At 45.1% G+C, this 20,805-nt stretch overlaps 1 protein-coding gene across 2 annotated transcripts in view; it reads right to left on the bottom strand.

The window, feature by feature from the left end:
• Positions 1-1,913: 1,913 nt before the first annotated feature.
• The window catches only part of FOXJ2 (forkhead box J2), a 330,968-nt gene continuing 312,076 nt past the window's right edge, over positions 1,914-20,805 (bottom strand). For both annotated transcript variants that reach the window (XM_086932973.1, XM_086932974.1), the window contains exon 11: positions 1,914-6,876. In XM_086932973.1, coding sequence (XP_086789099.1) covers positions 6,746-6,876 — 131 coding nt within the window. In that variant the 3' untranslated portion in view covers positions 1,914-6,745. The remainder of the gene's footprint in view (positions 6,877-20,805) is intronic.

The following is a 20,805-nucleotide window of genomic DNA, read 5'->3' as shown; positions in this document are numbered from 1 at the left end:
GAAGAAAGGAGCTTCAATGGAGAGAAGGGCCTCGAGATTGGGAGCATCCAAGGACAAAGCTGAGGAAACCACAGTGGACAAAGGACCTCACGAGGAAGCAAGTTTAGGGATTGATGAAATACCACAAACTGCACAGGGATCCACCTGTATTTTTGACTTAATAGAGAAAGAATTTCCACATGTGGAATTATTCTCAAAATAACAAGGGACTTTAAGGAGTGGTACTTTACTGGTCGCTATTTGTGGTACTTTCCCTCTTCTCTTAACATTCTATGTCGAATGATATTTATAAAACTGAAGCACTGCACTCTTGCAAAATAGACGAGTTTCCTCACCGGAAGAGAGGTAAGACTTTTTTCTTTTAAAGAAACAAGAGTATCTCATGTCCATCGGTTGTTTCAGAAATAACATTGGTGTTATTTATTTTAGGTCCGGAGGTGGTTAATGGTTATTCCACTAATATCCTAGCTATTTCATTATCATCAACAATCCTAGGAATTTTTTTCCCAATTCAAGCATAAACAGCTGTTTACAATTTTGGGTTGCCTTTCTCCTCTTCGAGGCTAACCCCCGAAAGCCCCTCCTTAAAACTCTTATGTTAGAAGCACTGGATTGTAAGGAGGGTAAAGTTAGAGGCTCTGCAGGGCCCCTTCTTAAAATTTGTGGGCACCAATTGCACTGAATAGCAAGCTATCCATCTCTAAAGTGGAGTAAATTGGTTCAAAGCTCCCTGGGAGAACTCAAAGCATATGATCAGAATTTCAGTGAACCAGATAGATTGGCTACAAATAACAAGAAACTACTCTATACATCTAAGAAATGCTAGAATGGCCAAAAAAGGCTTCATAAGTAGGTGGCTGCCTGTTTTTCAGACATGAGTGCTCTTTTCATTCAGATCTTAAAATTACTATCACATAAAAAATGCTACCCTTTTACGGGTTTTAATATTCACGAAATGGTCAAAGTATCTTGGTAAAACACTAGTGAAAGGTGAGTTTCCCCTTGCAATTGGCACACCACTACATAGCCGGACACACAGAAGAGTAATATCCAGACAGTTTATCAGTCCGTATTTTATGCTGCCAACTTTGACTGGGTGACACAGGAGTTGAATGCCAGTTGTGCCATGGGGGTGGCGGATTCCAATCTTCAATTTCCACCCTCCTGTTTGCTGTTAGCTCTGGTCCACCGTCTATCAAGGTGGTTTGCCCCCAGCTACACCATCCTGCCTCAACCATTAGGCTGATTTGGAATGCGCACAGCCGTCCTTTGCTCAAAGTGAACTTTGAACTTCACCAAAGTGAGCAATACTCTGCTCAGAAAACCCAGAGATGGATCCACCCTATTGTGATCTCCGCCCCTTAAGCTCACAAGGCCACATCGTTCACTACTGAATAGTTTATTAATTCCTGCACCACCAGAGGAGCCCTAGACTCTTGAGAAGTAGATACCACCACTATCGAGTCACTTAGAACAAGTTACCATCAGGTCATCCACCACTACTGCAATCTCTCCTAGAGAGAAAGACTAAAAGAGCAGAAAAGGTTTATGCGGGTCCACAACGAAAAGGTAATGGTACCCCCAGAGTCATACAGAGAGGGATGTTAATGAACATGTCTTAAAGCAATGTCCAAACAATGCTGCCTATTGCATAATCAAAATGTCAAATGACTGGTACAGTTAGCAGTGAGATGTGGAGAGGAGTGAATGGCTGCCTTTGTGTGGCACAGACAGTTTAAAGTGGCATAACTCTGAGCCCTCAGGTAAGCCCTGGTGCAAAGGAGGACCTTGCCATGTCTATTTACTCACTATGTTGTCACTACACAGAAAAAAAACACTTCTGTTTCATGGGTGCTCCGTATGTTTGCCAGCATCACACCAGCTCAAATAGCTTAAGAAATCGGAAACAAGTGTTAAAACATAAACATTAATTTTTTATTCTTATTCAAGGCATGCAAAAATAACAGCATCAAGCATCAGTCTTTCTGCAAAGCATCATGGGTCACGATATGCGAATCACGTAGGTTTCCCCTAGAGCTGCAGGCTGTTGATAGGCAACGTGGGAGGGAGGGTGCAGAGGAAACCTCAGCTAGTCCAGATAACTCCGCTCACATTATTCATTTTCGACAAGTAATACATTGCCTTCCTCTTTCCCTTCCCCTCTCACATCCCAAAAGCACCAGTTAATATTGGCACAAGTGCCGACAGTCCCGCCAGCCCCTTCACTCGGTGGGCAGAACAGGGGGTTAACCACATACGACAAGCGGCTCGTTACAAGGAAGAGAAACATCTCCTTCCTTTTAGGCACTGGAGAACAGAAACACCGAAAACACATATCTTACACCTCAGAGTCATCAAGAGTAGGACAATTATAAAGTCTTTGACAAATCCCACAGCTGGCCTCAACAACCCAATGGCACTCCCTCGTTATATCGTGATATGGCTAGGAAAGCACTTTCAAGAATTTGTAAACCGGTATAAAAAGGCTGGTGGTAGGTCAACTGGGTGATGGACATGATCTCTGACCTGGGAGCAGCATGGACTCTCTCAGCCTCTCTGGTCTGCTACAAATATTGGGAACCCACTGACAATGCTGCAAAATCAGAGGTGGAACTTCTGAGCTTGTGAAAGAGGTTTTACATCTCAGAGCTGTTCAGCAATGCAGCAACTTCTCGAAGGGAGAGGCAATTGATTCATCAATGGATTTAGAAACCCCATGCTCGCCAAAAAGGCAATGTTTGAGCCAAGTCCATACTCGTCTCTGCAGGCACTTACACAAGGCAACTCCTGTGACCAAATCTGGTTCAGAACCTCTAAGCTCTTGAAAGAAACCTGGATTATTGAAGCCACCTAGGTTGATGTCCATCAGCACCTCCTATTACCAAATCAGAGCAGCAGACCCATCACTACATCTGCAAAGAACACAAAGGTGACAATTCTCAAAATCCACAATGTGCCTCTTTTGTAACCATGGCGCCATACATCCAGATGGTTATGGGTCATGGCCTTTGCTTGTGCTTGCTACCATTAGAATGGAGCGTCAAGTGTCAGGGGAGATCAGACCGTGGTTGTGGTGGTGTATGTTACAACAGGAATGACTCAATGTCCAGGCAGTCACGGTGAGATCTGTGTGCTCAGTCAGATGGTGATACTGCAAATGTTAGCTCGTAACTTGAGGATTATGTTCTTTCATATGGTGGGAGTTATTTGGAGTGAGCTAGTTCAGAACCAAACCTGAATTTTGTCATTTGCAGAACTGGTGTGACTTGTTTCGGTTGGTGAAGTGTGCATGTGTGGTTTGTGCAACAAGATATCAAACTTTAGGTTTCTTCTGCTGAAAATATTCAGCACCCCAATGTTTCTTTCGTGCGGTGTGGTATTTTGACATTATACTGGATATAAAATCTTGAACTAGGGGGCAGGCATCCACAGATAATTTATTATGAAAACGCAGGGCTCTAATCCAGGACCTTATACCTTAAAGCAGAATCATTTTAAGGATTTTTAAGGGTCCTTTGAAATATCCACTTTGAATGTTTATATCCATGTCCTGCTAATTCAAGTATGTATGGTAATAATACTAAATTATATGTTAAACGTTACAGGGTCATACAAAAACACCTGAAATGTTTCTTACCAGGGAAACCAAAAAATACTTAAAATGACACTGGGGACAGAGTCACAAGAAGGTAGAGAGTTTTAGATAAAGAAACAAAATGGACAGAAGTCAAATAAAGAGAAAGTTCTCTTTTCTCATGGGGCCTCTTGGAAGGAGGGTCCTGGGCAACAGCCAATGTTGTCCATGCTTCAAAACATCTCTGCCTTAATGCTTGAGCTGTCTCATTTGTTAGCCTTGTAGGTGAGTACAATCAGTCTACAAAGAGCGCATTACCATGATCAGTTCTGCGCCGGTGAAGTCTACCACCCCTTCCTAATTTGTGTGTAAGAGGTTTGTCAGTCACTTTAAAACTCCTGTGTAGTAATGTCATATGTCAATGGATATAGAAGATATGGGACGTCGCTGGTGCGTTGTTATTCAGGCGTAACTTACAGAACCCAATGGGGTGTAGATATTAAGCTGCTTTTTTTACATAGCCTTTTATTACTCTCCAATGAAACCAAAGGAATAAAACAGCACCGTTGAAGTCCTCTTTGAGGACAAAACACTTTGGCCGGGCTGAGTCATTGAGGTTTTTTTTAGTAATGTCATTGCTTATTTCAACAATTACATTTTTCTGTACTAGGCTTTAAGTCTACTTTACAGCTATGTTTTTCTCAGGTTTTGCCGATGTGTGTTGGGGTTGGCTATTGTTTGGGACAACATTAACTACAGCGTTGGTGATGTTGAGGGTGCAGCCCCTTGTCTTGCATGCAGTTGTTGGCGGGTGGAGTTTTGGTGCGCAGATTCAAATGTTGGAGGATAACCTTTATTTGAGTCTACTGCACATATTAGCATTTTAGTTTCTATTTAAGTTTTTAATGAGTGGAAGTTAGTTTTTAATGAGTGGAAGTGACAACTGTTTGTATGTTCCAGTAGATGAGTCACACAGACAAACCCTGTGCTAGTAGGGAGATCTGAGTAAGATCTGCTAGCTCTGACAGGAGGCAAGTCCCTGAATGACAGAATAAAACTTTCTGGTATCGGAGTAGCTCAATCAAAGCTGAAGGGCCGAACAGCGATTTAAATGGTGATTCTTACAAAAGGAACAAACTGATGTTAGAACATTCATTGTCAGTGCAAGAGAAGTCTGGACTGACAACAGGTAGACAACCAATACACCACTGATAGTTGCATACGCTGAATATTTTACATTTCATCTGTTTCGAGAGTAAAAGGGCAACTTTTACACATTTCTGACCTGTGTTTTAGCCTATCAGCTGTCTCCGATTCAGTGCACGAGCCACACATACTCTGCACAAACACACATCACAAACAGGCAGCGACAAAGAGAAAATAAATCGTTTTATGATTCTCCAGAACCTTAAATATCACAGGCTGATGCGGTTTCTGACCAGTACCTGCTATCAGATTGGTACAGCCAATGTTGCAGCTCTGGTCGATTATCATCTATTCTCCAATATCCTACTGGATAATCGGGCCACGTCGGCACCTCATTGCAAAATGACATTTTGGGGGAGAAAGCTGAACTCTCTTGCATCCACATTTGATCGAAGGGCGCAACTGCGAATCCACTCCATATTCAAACACGGAGGACTGTGGGAGTCCTTGCTATCGAGCTCGCTTCTATTAGGCTTCAGGGCTGCTGCCAATATAGACATTTTGCCAATATAACATTTTATTAATCTAAACACTGTGGGATGCCATTGTAATAGATAAAAAAACCTGGACAATTTTAGGAAATAGAAAAACTCTTCTGAGGACAAATTGAACCCTCAGACACTGTCTGCTGCCTTCAACTGCCTTATCCCTCAGAAAACATGGATATCACAGACTGAAGCAGCACAGTTACCCCTCAGGTTGCACAGATAACAGACGTGGGCCACAGACATCAGGAGCTACCTCTTAGGTTACACAAATGTCGCAGGCTGGCGCCTCAACTGTCCCATCTTATGATTGCACAGCACTTCCAAACTCCGGTTCACATTTCAGAACTCAGACCTTACCCTTACATTGCACTGTCCTTTCAAAGTCAAATTTCATACAGCAGAGCTACCACTCCATTACATATCTTACAGGTTTGGGCTTTAAAGAAGCAAGACCCTGTGTTAAACACATCAAATTGCTTCAGGCTTTACAATGCATTGCTATCCCTCAGGTAGACATCCTACAGGTTTTAGACAGCAGAAGAGTCCTTGGGTACACACATCTTAGAAATTGCACAGAGCAGAGCTATCTTTAAGGCTTCACAAACCTTAAAAGCTCTTGCTCTAGGTGTAAGTGCTATCAATCAAATTGCACAGATCTTACAGACTCTGGTTTCACAGAGCCGATCTGAATTTTCTGGTCACAGATTGTACAGGATCTTGTCCTACAAGTCACACCAATCTCTCCCCAGACCACACAAGTGGACCTTTCTGGCAGCAGTTAACCTTCTCCCCTCTTGGGCATGAACAGTCTGTTGGAGCAATCTGTGTTTGGTTGCAGCCAGGTATGGGGTGTTGGTACTGGGATGAAGAACCATTATCACAAAAGTGCCTCAAATTCCCTGTGTTACCGCGGTGTGGAACCCTCACACCTTGACAATGTTGGGTTGTGAAGGATTCCCTGATCCTCTTGTGCCACGCTCCGTTTGACGCAAGGCCTGCTGCTGAGGCAGGCTGCAGATAAATCCACGACAGAAGTTTCTACATCAGGCCAATGTCCTTGGTGGCTATTGCCTTGCTCAAGATGTGACATCTTCTGCTGACTGCATTACATTATTCTAAATTCTTTCTCCAGGTACCACATGCACCCTTGGTACAAGGTGGTACTAAAATGTCACGGTATGGACAGGAAGGCAGAAGGAGTGGGCAGATAATTAAACAAAATAAAACGAACAGGAAGAGAAAATTAAAAGGAGGCCCCCTTAACTCTCCCTCCTTCCCACCTGGGTATTCTCAAGCTTCCGGTCTCAATTGATTGTCCGCTGCTGAGAGATATATATTTATATATTTATATATATTTACAGACAGGCTTCACTCCTTAAACTTCTGTCTCTGTTTCTCTCCCCCCTTCAACTCGTCCAGTGCTGGACAATAGAAAGAGGGATATGGATTGTGCAGGTAACAGTGCAGGCACATGGCCCTAAGCAATAGAGTCCCAGTCGAAATCATCATGAATCTCTTCGCTGTTGCTGGGGTATCTCATGGCATTGCGGTGATTAGAGTAGGTGGGTGCCCTGGGGGGCAGCGGCTGGTGATGGCTCATACGATGTCCTGCGTGGAGAAATGACAAAAAATGTAAGCATTAGATCAAAACAAAGAAAATGCCTGCAGAACTCACTTTCTTAGAATGGCTTCCTCCCAGAAATACACTCTTGGTACCGTACACCACAGTTGTGAGTTTCCTCCCATTAAAACATTGTCAGTGCCTCATGCCATCACCAGTGTGAGCATTCCACTGAAAATTTCTGGGCTGGTGGTTACTTCCTTCCCTGTTGCATGTGCCCTTGCACTGCTGAGGTGGGGTAGGTGGTGTGGAAGCTGTGGAAATCTCAGATACACTAAATGGTACCCAGTACCATTTCCCAGTACCTATTTACTTCAATGCTGTAAACTTCCCAACAGAAATATGTGAGTGTCCTAGAACATGAATGGTTTGAGCTTCCTCCTACTGAAACTGAGATCTGAATCTCACTTTTATGTTCTTTGTGTCCATGCTCTACCTGGGTGATGTGCTGTACTTTGGAAGTTTTTTTGTATGTTCTATTGATTGTGGTGCTGACATTTACACCTTCTCCAGAGTATGGTGGACATTAATTGCAGATGTTACACTGCAAGTGGTCTGACCTCCAGCAGTGTGAGCAGCCTCCATGCAAGCCTTGTGTTAAAATCTAGCCATTAACATTATTCAACAGCAAGTCACTTTTTCCAGGTGGCACCGTTCAACATCGTTGGCAAAGCTGCGCACACACAATAAGTGAAGTTGGAGGTGGATATATTGAGTCAAGATGGAGCTGTGTTGTATGCTTTACCATAATGGTTTGCACATCCCCAAAGAAGCAAAAGACACACAAGACAAATAAATGATGTGTTGCAGTAATTTCATCAGCCTGCCTCAGGAAAGAAAGCTGGTGAGCAAGGAATGATGTCCAAGCTTGTTCTTCTATTGGAATTTGGCTCCTGCACTTCCTTATGTTAGAATATACCAACACAACCCTGAAGACTGGCCAGGAGATACACATATGAAATGTTACCTTAAAGCTCTGCAGGACCGCTATTGCCAACTGTCATCCAAACAATAGAGCCTAATAAAGCTGTGCAGATGTGAAGCCACTGGTATGGATCATAACTGCGCAGAAGTAGTCGCTATGCCTTCCCAAGAGTGAGTAGAAACAACTTCTGGGGCCAAATCATAAGATAAGGTCAACCACTCAAGACCGAGGTCAGAAAGCTTAGCTCTGAATCTGGGGTGAAGACTACCATCTTGCTTGTAAAAGACATCATCCGGCAGAGGAAGAAGCCAGTACAATTTGATACTGAGAAGGTCCTAACGCCAGGGCCACATGGCCCAGTCCAGGGCAATAGGAATTATATGTTCCTCGTAGCATCAGATTTTTTGAATCAAGTTTTAGATGAGTAGAATCGCTAGAACACTGACGCAGAAGCATCCACTCCAGTGATACTGCATCACTAACTGAGCAGAGAGCTCTCCCAAACAGTACTTGCAACACATTATGTTCATGGAACTTCATATCTGTGGAAGAAGGGAGTCTTCCCCCTGGAGATGCACCTCTTATTCTTGACTGGCAAAAGTCTGTGGAGGCTATCTGCCTTCACATTCTGAATCCTTACTAGATTTGCTGCCAATATTTTAATTTCAAGAGATGTGAGTGGCTTCCTCACACAACAGTCTTTCTCTCACAAAACAATATTTTTTCAACATATCAGCTCACCCACAAATGAAATGGAAGTGTTTGATTACGGTGCCAGAAAAAGAATATTCACCATATCTTGGGACCACCAGAGTAATTTTTACCTTCTCTTTTATCATTGGCAAAATCAGGTTTGGTCCACGCTTCTATAAAAGTGCACCTAGCAGCAATCTCAACATACAGACGTTCATCGTGTTCACCATCATTATGGTTGAATAGTCGCTAAGCAGTTCCTTGAAGGTCTTTTCAGCGTTTTCTCTCCAATAAAGTCTCCTCCTCCCACTTGGCAGCTTAATACAGTCCTTGTGCAACTAATGGAGAATCCATTTGAACCTTTACACAAGGCAGAGGTCATATTACTGACGTGGTAAGTGGCACTGCTATTGGCTCTTAAATCACCCGGAAAGGTTAGTGAAATAGAAGCTTTCACTGATAAAGCTCCGTTCTTGCATTTTTTAAAGATGATACTGTAACTCTCCGATTCAATCCCACATTCATCTCCAAAGTCCCTAAGGATTTCCATCTTAATGAAACTGTTGCACTAAAGCCTTCGTTCCGAATCAACAGATGACATCGGAGAAACCACTGCATAAACTGGCTGTTAAAAATGCCTAACATTTACATCGGACCAAACAGTACAGAAAAATAGACCAACTGTTAGTCACATACGGAAATCCTCATACAGGTGGTCCAGTTTCCAAGGAGAGCATAGCTCCATTGACTTCAGCTGCTATCCAATTCTGCCATTCCAAGGCCGGGAGACCTTTAACAATTAAAATTAAAGAGCACTCTACTGGAGTGGTCGCTACCTCTACTGCTTTGTTTGCTACAGTGCCTCTTGAAAGTATATGCAGAGCAGCAACATGAAAGAACAGGCATACATCATCGCAACAAATTGCCTGGAATCGGCACAAGGCAATGATGCGGCCATGGGACAAGTGGTTTAAGCCCGAAATTTCAATAAGGTGAGCCTTTTGATTATATTAATACCCACTGTCCGCTATTGTAATATGTTCATGTTGTTATAAATACTCTAACTGCTATCTATTCTGAATCAAGCATATGTATCTATGAAAGATCTAATACTGGGGAAGAAAATACCTTACTTACCTGTAACTGTAAATCTCTACTATTGGTATCGTTCATAGATTCACATGCAATCCATCCTCCTCCCCATGGAGGCTACTCTTATTATTTAGGGATTTAGTTCCCAATAGGGCTTGAAAATCTGAGTGAAAATGTCTCTAAGGGGAGTGTTCTAGAGAGTGCTGTTGCCCGATTGGCTGAAGTTCGGTTCCTTAAAAAGTATGTGGATAAGCTAATCAAATGAATGTCTTTTAACCATTGTAGGCTAGGAGTACTTTATTGTACTGCTTTAGAAGGTACAGTGGGACTTCCACTTCGCCGATGGGAATGATTCAAGCATGTGAATCTATGAAAGATCCAATACTGGAGAAATCCCTGAACCTCAATTGTTGGCTCTATGTCTATCAAATGGGCCTGCATGTCCCTCGAGAAGCCAGTAGCTCTAATTCATGAACAGATGTGAATACCCCCCACTGCAACCTACCCAAGAGCAGCACCGATAGTGTACAGGCCCAGCTGCATTGACTTGCAGCATGTCATACATCTTGGACCATAAACCTGAAAGAGGTCTTGTAAACGGTCTAGGAGGTTGAAAACCACAAGAGTGGCCATTTCCCAGGCCACTTGGTGCACTGAGCCACAAAATAATTTATGTTTTTTAGCACAAAGTGCCAGACAACCTTTTGGACCATGTCAGTTTGTGTCCCTGTGTAGAATGTATTCTACTTGATATTTTGAAAGGCAGCTTGCAGAACCAAACTTTCTGGTGCAGTGGAATAGCAATAGGAATGCCAAGTCTAATAAGGCTCATCTATATTTCCTGGAACTCAACCTTGGATATGGCAGAAAAGATTAAGGCTTCTCTCAAATGTCCTTAATGAACGAAAGGAGTACTACATTAGAGGGGAAAATTGGCTCTTTAGCACAATTGACTACCAAAATGCCTGTGAATATAGTGGATTGTTTGTCCTAGAGTTCAAAAAACATGCTCAATGATGCCAAGAGTGTGGGTTTGTACAGCGATAGGGCCATGCATTTTGAAAATACTCTAAACCAAATCTTTTATGGGCTCCGACTCTGGTAGCGCGGGAAGTCAAGTCAAGTCAGATAATTTATATAGCGCACTACATACCCAGAGGGTCTCAAGGCGCTAAGGAGGGGAGGAGGATTACTTGTTAAATATCCACGTTTTAAGTTGCTTTCTGAATGCTAGGTGGTTCTGGGTAAGGCGGAGGTAAGTGGGGAGTGAGTTCCATGTTTTAGCGGCCAGGTATGAGAATGATCTGCCACCCATGGTGGTCTTGTTGATGGAGGAACAGTGGCGAGGGCTTGGCTGGAAGAACGTAGTTGGCGGGAGGGGGTGTAGAAGGACAGTCGTGAGTTGAGGCATTCTGGTCCGATGTCGTAGAGTGATTTGTGAGCGTGGGTTAGCAGTCGGAAAGTGATTCTCTTATTGACGGGTAGCCAGTGGAGGTCTTTCAGGTGACCAGAGATGTGTTTGTTGCGTGGGATGTCTAAAATGATTCTGGCTGAGGCGTTTTGGATTCGTTGGAGTTTCTTCTGGAGTTTAGCGGTAGTACCTGCGTAGAGGGTGTTTCCGTAGTCCAGTCGGCTCGTGACCAGAGCATGGGTGACTGTTTTCCTGGTTTCGGTGGGGATCCAGCGAAATGTTTTTTTGAGCATGCGAAGAATGTTGAAGCAGGATGAGGATACGGCGCTGACTTGTCTGTTCATTGAAAGTGAAGAATCCAGGATAACGCCTAGGTTCCGTGCGTGGTCTGTCGGGATGGGTGCTTTTCCAAGGGCTTCCGGCCACCAAGAGTCGTCCCATGCGGAGGGCGATGTGCCTAGGATGAGGACTTCTGTTTTATCTGAGTTCAGTTTCAGACGACTGGGTTTCATCCATTCAGCAACTTCTTTCATTCCTTCGTGTAGGTTAGTTTTGGCGGTGCTGGGGTCCTTGGTGAGAGAAAGGATTAGTTGAGTGTCATCCGCGTAGGAGATGATGTTGAGGTTGTGTTGGCGGGCGATGGTCGCGAGGGGGCTCATGTATACGTTGAAGAGGGTGGGGCTGAGTGAGGATCCTTGTGGTACGCCACAGATGACCTCGGTGGCCTTGGACTTGAATGGTGGAAGGCGGACTCTCTGGGTTCTTCCGGTGAGGAACGAGGTGATCCATTCAAGTGCATTTCCTTGTATTCCGATGTTATTGAGGCGTTGTAGAAGGGTGCTGTGGCAGACTGTGTCGAATGCTGCAGAGAGGTCGAGGAGGATGAGGGCGACTGTGTCTCCATTGTCCAGTAGAGTTCGAATGTCGTCTGTTGCTGCGATGAGGGCGGTCTCGGTGCTGTGTTTTGCTCGGAAGCCAGATTGTGAGGAGTCGAGGGATTTGTTGGCTTCGAGGTAAGCGGCGAGCTGGTTGTTGACAGCTTTCTCGATTACTTTGGCCGGGAATGGAAGGAGCGAAATGGGTCGGTAATTTTTGAGTTCGGTGGGGTCCGCTGTGGGTTTTTTCAGAAGGGCGGTGAGTTCAGCGTGTTTCCAGTTTTCCGGGAAGGTGGCGGAGTTGAAGGAGCAGTTGATGACGTCTCGGAGTTGCGGTGCTATGACGGAGTCTGCTTTGTTGAAGATGTGGTGAGGGCATGGGTCTGTAGGGGATCCTGAGTGGATGGAGTTCATCAGGCGGATGGTGTCCTCAGTGGAGATTGGGTTCCAGTCGTTAAGGGTGTTCGCGGGGGGAGAGTGTTCAGCATGTGGTAGGGTGGGTTGGACTCCGGGTTGGTTGTCGAAGCTGTTGTGGATGTCTGCAATCTTGTTGTGGAAGAATGAGGCTAGGGAGTCGCAGAGGGCTTGAGAGGGGGTGATGTCGTTGGAGTTGGCCGAGGGATTGGAAAACTCCTTGACGATGTTGAAAAGTTCCTTGCTGTTGTGGGCGTTGTTGTCAAGTCGATCCTTGAATGCTGTTTTCTTGGCCTTTCGGATTAGTTGGTGGTGAGTGCGGGTGGCGTTTTTGAAGGCGTCCTTGGTGCTGGTGGTTGGGCCTTTTTTCCAAGCTTTTTCAAGGGTGCGGCAGAGTTTCTTGGACTTCTTGAGATCATCATTGAACCATGAGGCCTTCTTGTTGCCAGGTTTGCTTTGATGTTTTTTCAGTGGTGCTAAGGTGTCGGCGGTGTTGGATAACCATAGGGTGAAGTTGGCGGCGGCTAGGTTTGGGTCCGAGGAGTGGGCTGGGGTGTTTAGAAGGAGCGATGAGGAGATCTGGTCGGTGGTGATTTTGTTCCAGTTTCTTTGCAGAGTTGGTTGGAGGTGGTTGGTGTGTTTGGGCTTGTTGTAGGAGAAGTGAACGCAGCTGTGGTCAGTCCAGAAGAGATCCGTAGTGTGGCTGAAGGAGACATGGTTGCTGGAGGTGAAGATGGGGTCGAGTGTGTGACCTGCGATGTGGGTGGGGGAAGTGACCAGTTGTTTAAGTCTGAGGTTGGCGAGGTTGTCCAAGAGGGTGGTGGTGTTGCGGTCTTTGATCTTTTCAAGGTGAAAGTTGAGGTCTCCCAGAAGGATGTATTCTTTGGAGGGGAGCGCATGTGGAGTGATGAAGTCCGTGATGTCTTCACTGAATTTTGCGCGGGGTCCTGGTGGTCTGTAGAGGAGGGTGCCTCTGAGTGTGGTTTTGGGGTCGATGTGGATCTGGAAGTGAAGGTGTTCGGAGTTAGCGAGGTTGGCGTCAGAGCTGGTTGAGATGCGGATTGATTTCTTATGGACGATAGCGATTCCTCCTCCTGTGTGGCTGGTACGGTCTTTGCGAGTGATCTTATAGTCTTCAGGGATTGCAATGGTGATGTCTGGGGCGGAGGAAGCGTTCATCCATGTTTCCGTTAGGAAGGCGACGTCAGGAGAAATGGTGTCTAGTAGATTCCATAGGTCAATGGCATGTCTGTGGACCGAGCGGGTGTTGAGAAGGATGCATTGTAGGTGGTTGGGGTCGGGAATCTGTGTTGTGGTCGTAGCGGAGATGTTGTCGGTGCCGCTGAATTTGCAGGAGTAGCAGGAGAAAGGTCCATGGGTTTGTCCAGGAGCGGCTTGGACGCAGTTGGGGGCGCGACCGGGGTTAAGGGCTAGGAGGGTGACGGCATCGTAGGTAATGCGGGAGGGCTGGGCAGCGCGAGGGCCAGGGGGACTGGCGCTGGGCGCGGTCCAGGCACGGACGGGCGTAGACGGGCTTACCTTTGGCGCACCTTCGGCGCGAATGGGGCGCGATCGCTGCGCGTGGACGCTGCGCGCGGGAAGAACTGTCATATATGGATAGTCGAGGGGGAGGGGCGAGGGCGGCTCAGCTGGGAGGCGTGGCGGGCTCAGGGGAACACAACAACAGCAGGATCAAAATGGAGGGGAATGCGCAGAATCAAGCAAAGCAATGTAAGCGCTGTGGAAAAATGGCGCTATGAAATTACGAAGCTTACTGACAATGGCGCTATGCAAATTACAGAACTTGGTCACAATGCAACAAAACGATACCACGATGCAAACAGCAGCGAGGGGAGCGATCACTCAAGGCGGAAGCGGCGAGTGAATCACAGCGCTGCGAGGTTGGGGAATGCTTTTGAATGCTTGTGGGAGGGCGGCTCAGCTGGGAGGCGTGGCGGGCTCAGGGGAACACAACAACAGCAGGATCAAAATGGAGGGGAATGCGCAGAATCAAGCAAAGCAATGTAAGCGCTGTGGAATAATGGCGCTATGAAATTACGAAGCTTACTGACAATGGCGCTATGCAAATTACAGAACTTGGTCACAATGCAACAAAACGATACCACGATGCAAACAGCAGCGAGGGGAGCGATCACTCAAGGCGGAAGCGGCGAGTGAATCACAGCGCTGCGAGGTTGGGGAATGCTTTTGAATGCTTGTGGGAGGGCGGCTCAGCTGGGAGGCGTGGCGGGCTCAGGGGAACACAACAACAGCAGGATCAAAATGGAGGGGAATGCGCAGAATCAAGCAAAGCAATGTAAGCGCTGTGGAATAATGGCGCTATGAAATTACGAAGCTTACTGACAATGGAAAATCAATGCAAGACAGTTTTGAACATCTGGGAGTAGCACAGTTGGGTGGGATCACAGCTATGGCTTGTGATGTCTCAAGATTGAAGATTAAGCCAAACAAAGCAGCCAAAGAAGCCAATGTTGCAGTAGAAGCCAAAGTTATCAGTGTGAGCCACAGGTGCTCTTTTTTGGATATTTCCAACACAGACAGTAACACATCGCTTTATACACATAGCACAGAGGGTATATAACCTCTGCAGGAACGAGCTGAAGCTCTTGCACCCCCAATAAGCAGTCTAATTCATAAGAAAGCTCTAAGAAACTTTTATGTTATTTACTCACTTATAGAAAGGAAAATGCTACTTACCAGTATGCATCTGTTCTTGGCATGTAGAGCTGCAGATTTGTACACTGAGCATTAAATCGCCACCTGGTGTTCGGCTTGGATGATTGCATGTTGTTGTCGTCTTGGAAGAAGCCTTTGTAGTCACGAGATAGGGGACTCCTCCCTTGGACAAGAGTGAGCATGGGCATCGGCTCCATCCTTAGATTGTTTTTCGCCATGATGGGAAATTATGGAGTCAGTAGAAAGAAGAAAGGATGTCCATGCGTGTATATCTAATTAAGATAAAACTGGAACAGATGCAGGTCCCGGGTAGGCGGGAGGTCGTGTACAAATCTGCAGCTGTACATGCCAAGAACAGATGCATACTGGTAAGTAGAATTTTCCGTTCGAGGCATATGAGCTGCAGATTGTACACTTAGCATTGATTGTGCAGCAGTGTCTCCCCTAGCGGTGGTCACCTGTGTCTGTTGCAGTAGTTTGAAAGAGTTTTAAGGACAGCTTGGTCTACTGCAGCTTGCGGCTTGGCTTGCACATCAATACAATAGGGTTTAGTGAAGGTGTGTGTTGTAGACCATGTTGCTGCCTTGCAGATGTCTTCTAGGGGAATGTTTCCTAAGAAAGCCATGGAAGCTCCTAGTTTGTGTGTGGAGTGCGCTCTAGGAGGAACTGTTAATGTGCGTTTTTCTTTGTGATAGCATATTTGTATACATTTAACAATCCACCTTGCAACTCCTGATTTAGAAATGGGGTTGCCTTTATGTGGTGGAGAGAAAGCTACAAATAGTTGCTTTGTTTTGCAAAAGGACTTGGTCCTATTTATGTAATAGAGAAGAGCTCTTGACATCCAGTGTGTGTAAAGCTCTCTCTGCTAGAGTCTGGGTTTTGAAAAAACACTGGTAACTCAACAGATTGGTTTAGATGAAAAGGAGTAATTACTTTAGGAAGGAATTTAGGATTTGTTCCTAGAACCACCTTGTTACGGTGTAATTGTAAGAAAGGTTCTTGTATAGTGAAAGCTTGAATCTCACTAACTCTTCTAAGAGAGGTAATAGAAACAAGTAAAGCTGTTTTCCATGTGAGAAATTGTAGTTCACATTTGTGTAAAGGTTCAAGGTCCCACAAGCCTGGTAAGAACAATGTTTAGGTTCCACACTGGAGAGGGTGGTAACCTAGGAGGAATAATTCTTTTTAATCCTTCCATAAAAGCTTTTATTGCTGGTACTCTAAACAACAACATATGTTGTCTGTTTTGTAGATATGCGACAATGGCTGCAAGATGTAAATGTATAGATGAATATGCCAGATTACATCTTTGTAAATGGAGAAGGCAACAGATAATATTTTGGATGGAAGCATCTAAAGGATCAATCGGATTATTAGTGCAGTAAATGGCAAATCTTTTCCATTTACCAGCATAGCAAGCTCTAGTAGTAGGTCTTCTGGCTTCTTTAATGATATTCATACAGTCTGGTGGCAGGTTAAGGTAACCAAACTCTAAGACTTCAGGAGCCAGATCGCCAGAATCAGTGGACTTGGATCTGGATGCCTGATGTCTCCATGGTTCTGCGTTAGCATGGATGGTGTCAGAGACAGTTTTTGGTGTGGAACTAGAGAGAGTTCTAGCAGTGTGGTGAACCACGGTTGGCGTGCCCATGTGGGAGCTACCAGGATCAGTTTGAGAGACTGTTGTCTGAGCTGGAGTACCACAAGTGGTATATGTGGGGTTGGCGGAAAAGCGTACGCAAATCTGCCGGAGTAGTTCATCCACATCGCATTACCCTTGGACAACGGGTGTGGAAACCTGGCGGCGAAGGTTGGGCATTTTGCGTTTTCGTGTGTGGCAAACAGGTCTATGTCTGGATGACCCCACTTGTGAAAGAATGGTTGAAAAACTTGCAGATGTAGTTCCCATTCGTGAATCTGTTGTGGCTGTCGACTTAACAGATCGGCTATCTGATGGTGAACTCCTGGAAGGTGTTCTGCAAGCAGATATATGTTTTGTGGAATGGCCCATCTCCAAATGTTTTGTGCGAGCTGGGACAGTCGCAAGGAATGTGTGCCTCCTTGTTTCTGTATGTAGTACATGGCTGTCATGTTGTCTGTCCGGATAAAGACAGCTTTGTTCCGTATGTGCACTTGGAAGGACTTTAGTGCCATGAAAATCGCTAGCAACTCCAGGTGATTGATGTGGAGCACTTTTTGTTGAGCGGTCCATCTTCCCTGAGTTGTGTGGTGGAGCAGATGTGCTCCCCATCCTGTGAGGGATGGGTCTGTTGTCAGTACTATCCGTGGAACAGGCTCGAGGAATTGCCGCCCTCTGGACAAGTTTTTGGTGCTCCACCACTGCAGAGAGTGATTTGTGTGGCTGTCCACCAACACCAGATCTGTTAGTTGTCCTTGTGCCTGATTCCACTGATGTGCTAGACATTCCTGCAATGGGCCCATCTGCAGTCTTGCATATGGTATAATGAAATTCAAGATGCCATCATGCCTATTATTTGCATGAACACTCTGGCTGGGAGAGAGTGTTGGTTTTGAAACCTTGTAACTAAGGCTTGAATGCTCTGTATCCTGGCTGGACTGGGATAAGCTAGAGCTGTATTGGTGTTTATGGCAGGCCCTAGGTATTGATGTACATGAGAGGGCTGTAGGTGTGACTTGGTAAGGATTATTGTAAACCCCAAGTTGTGCAGTGTCTGAATTGTGTGAGATGTGTGTTGAACACACTGGTTGAATGACTTGGCCTTTATGAGCCAATCGTCTAAGTATGGGAAGACATGGATATGTTGTCTTCTGAGATGTGCTGCTACTACTGCTAGGCACTTTGTGAACACTCTTGGTGCAGTTGTGACCCCGAATGGAAGGACTTTGAATTGATAGTGTTGTCCTTCTAGCACAAACCTGAGATACTTCCTGTGACAACGATGTATGGGAAGGTGAAAGTAGGCATCTTTGAGGTCTAGTGTAGTGAGGAAATCGCCTTGTTGCAATAATGGGAGCCCTTGTTGTAAAGTGAAAATGATCTGAGTGTATATACAGATTGAGAGGCCTTAAATCTAGGATTGGTCTTAGTGTTCCATCCTTTTTGGGTATTAGGAAGTAGAGTGAGTAGACCCCTGTTCCTTGATGTTGCAATGGAACTTGCTCTATTGCATCTCTATTGCATCTTTTTACAGCAATGAGAGAACCTCTTGTTGGAGCAGCGTTACATGTTCTGTGGACATTAGACGCTGTCTGGGTGGTATATTTGGAGGAGTAGCTGTAAGCTCTAGGCAGTAACCATACTGGATAATTTGTCTTACCCACTTGTCTTGTGATGGAATTCCAGACAGGTAGGAACTGTGTTAGTCTGCCCCCTACAAGAGTGGAATGCTGTTGGGGGAGCAGAAGAAGTCACTGTTTAGTGGTAGAAGAGGATTGATTGTTGTTGTTACCTCGACCTCTTCCCTTATTGATATTACCTCTGTAGCCCCCTCTAAAGTATCCTTTATTAGAGGATGCTTGTGTATTTGTTTTAAAGGAAGCTGAATTGTCTGCTCCAGCTTGTTTGGAGCTTCCTCTGTTGAAGGAGCGACAAAAGGACCCTCTTGCTTGGGTGGACTGCAGAGCTCCCATAGACTTGGCTGTGTCAGTGTCTTTTTTTATTTTTTCAAGAGCTCTGTCCAACTCTGGACCAAAAAATTGTTGTTGGTGGTTGAATGGCTGATTTAAGATTGTAGTCTGTACCTCTTGCTTAAATCCTGAAATGCGTAGCCACACATGACTTCCAAGGAGGACACTGGTGTTTATTGCTCTGGATGCAGTGTCTGCTACATCTAGTGCACATTTAATGGAGGCATTAGATATAAGCTTATCCTCTTGTATGAGGTCATCTGCTTGTGCCTTATATTGGTCAGGTAGGTGTTGTAAGAGCTTCTCTAGCTGATCGTAGTGAGCCCTGTCGTATCTTGCGAGGAGGGCCTGTGTGTTAGCGATGCACCATGTATTGCTAGCTTGGGCAGCTATTCTTTTCCCTGAAGCATCTATAATCTTTGACTCTTTATCAGGAGGTGGTGCTTCACCTGATGTTTGGGTATTGCTCTTTTCCTAGCGTTTGAAACTACTAGGGAGTGTAAGGGTAGCTTTCCTTTAATGTAGGCAGGATCCCCAGGAGCTGCTCTGTACTTTTTCTCTATCCTTGGGTTTATGATTTTAGCTCTTACAGGATCTTTAAACACTTCTTAATGACTCCTTCAATCATTGGCAGTATTTGCACAGATTGTTGGGATTGCTCAAAAGTGTCTCGTAAAAAGTCCTCTTCTGCCTCATCTGAATGCACGGTGACATTGTGATAGATGGCAGCCCTATTAATTAAGAGTCCAAACCCAATATTGTCTTCCTGAGGAGAAGGTTTAGATGGATATATATGTGGGTCAGGAATATCTGGTATATACTGTGGGGTTGGATACTCCCAGTCTGGTGAACCTGTTGGGTAGGGAAAGGGTCATCTGGGTCTTTCCCTCCCCCCATGCTATACTGATCATCATTAGCATCCTGAGGAGGTGTATGTTGAGGAGAATGAGGAGGAAAATGTTGAGGTGAAATGTTTAAAGGGAGAGCAGGAGAAGGAGATACAGGAGAAGAAGGGTGCATAGGAGATGTGGCAGAGTCCTTCTTGACAGGCACTGGAGGTGTAGGTGGCGTATCGGACTTCCTCTTCCTGTGTGGTGTGGTGGAAACATGTCCTGTTTCTGGGTCTATGTATATCCTCTTTTGCAAAGGATCAGGTCTAAAAAGCTCTTCTTGAGAAATTGCTTTCGGCACCGATTTTTTCGGCTCCAGGCCTAGTTTCGGCTTGTCTTTAGCCTTAGGAGTTGTTGTATAGTCCTGTGGCGTACTTTTCGACACCAACAGTATGGTTTTCGGAGTTGAGGCCTGGTTCGAGGGCTTGGAGGCATCGGAAACAGGTTTTGTGGGTTTCGGCACTGAAGATTTTGGGGTGGAAGCAGACTTCATTGGTTTAGGTGCCGTCTTGTCTTTATCGGAACCAGGACTTCTTTCGATGCCGAAGGAGCTGGTAGTATCAGCGCACGTGCGGTTTGCTCGGTATGGAGCTACCAGAAGGCTTTAATATTTTCTTCGGAGCTGGGCTCCATGGCGGAGCTTTCGAAGCAATGTCCCGGTCTCGACTGGGCCCCGAAGGCGGAGTTTAGACCTTAGCCTTTGGTTTAGGTGTTGGGGCTGGGGCAGTTGTACTCACGCGTTGACCTGATGGTATGGATTAAGGAAAGGGTGGGTGACCCAATATATCCTTGCAGGCTTGGGAAAATAGCGTAAGTTCAAAAAATTGCTGGCAAGAGAATTTGCTTGAGAACAGTTTACAGAAATCAAATTAGATTATCACTTGGAAATTGGACCCAATTCAATTGGTATCTGATAACAGCTTTGATTAGTTATACCTCTAAAGCAGAGAGTAATGGTACTACACAGTTATGGAAAAGGAGAACAGCAACACGAGAGATCTTTTTGTCAAAAAATATTTTCTTATTGTGCAAAATTTATAAGGGTACATATTAATCATGGAAATTAATCAAAAATGCATTCAGATGAAAATGGAATAAAACAATTTCTCCTATGATACATCAGAATAGAAAGTCCAAACTAAAATATGTAATACAATGACTTCTAATTTTACTAAAAGTAAGTCACTTGTGTCAGCAATTCTAAAAGGAGAATTGGACTTAGAAGTCGACGTTTCGGTCTTTTTGTTAACTCCACAAGACCTTCAGGACAGTGTAAATTTGCATCTAACGATGACCCCTCAAAATTT

This window comes from Lissotriton vulgaris, chromosome 7, assembly GCF_964263255.1.
Source record: "Lissotriton vulgaris chromosome 7, aLisVul1.2, whole genome shotgun sequence".
In the NCBI taxonomy this organism is placed as follows: Eukaryota; Metazoa; Chordata; class Amphibia; order Caudata; family Salamandridae; genus Lissotriton; species Lissotriton vulgaris.
This window is presented reverse-complemented; position numbering and strand designations above follow the sequence as displayed.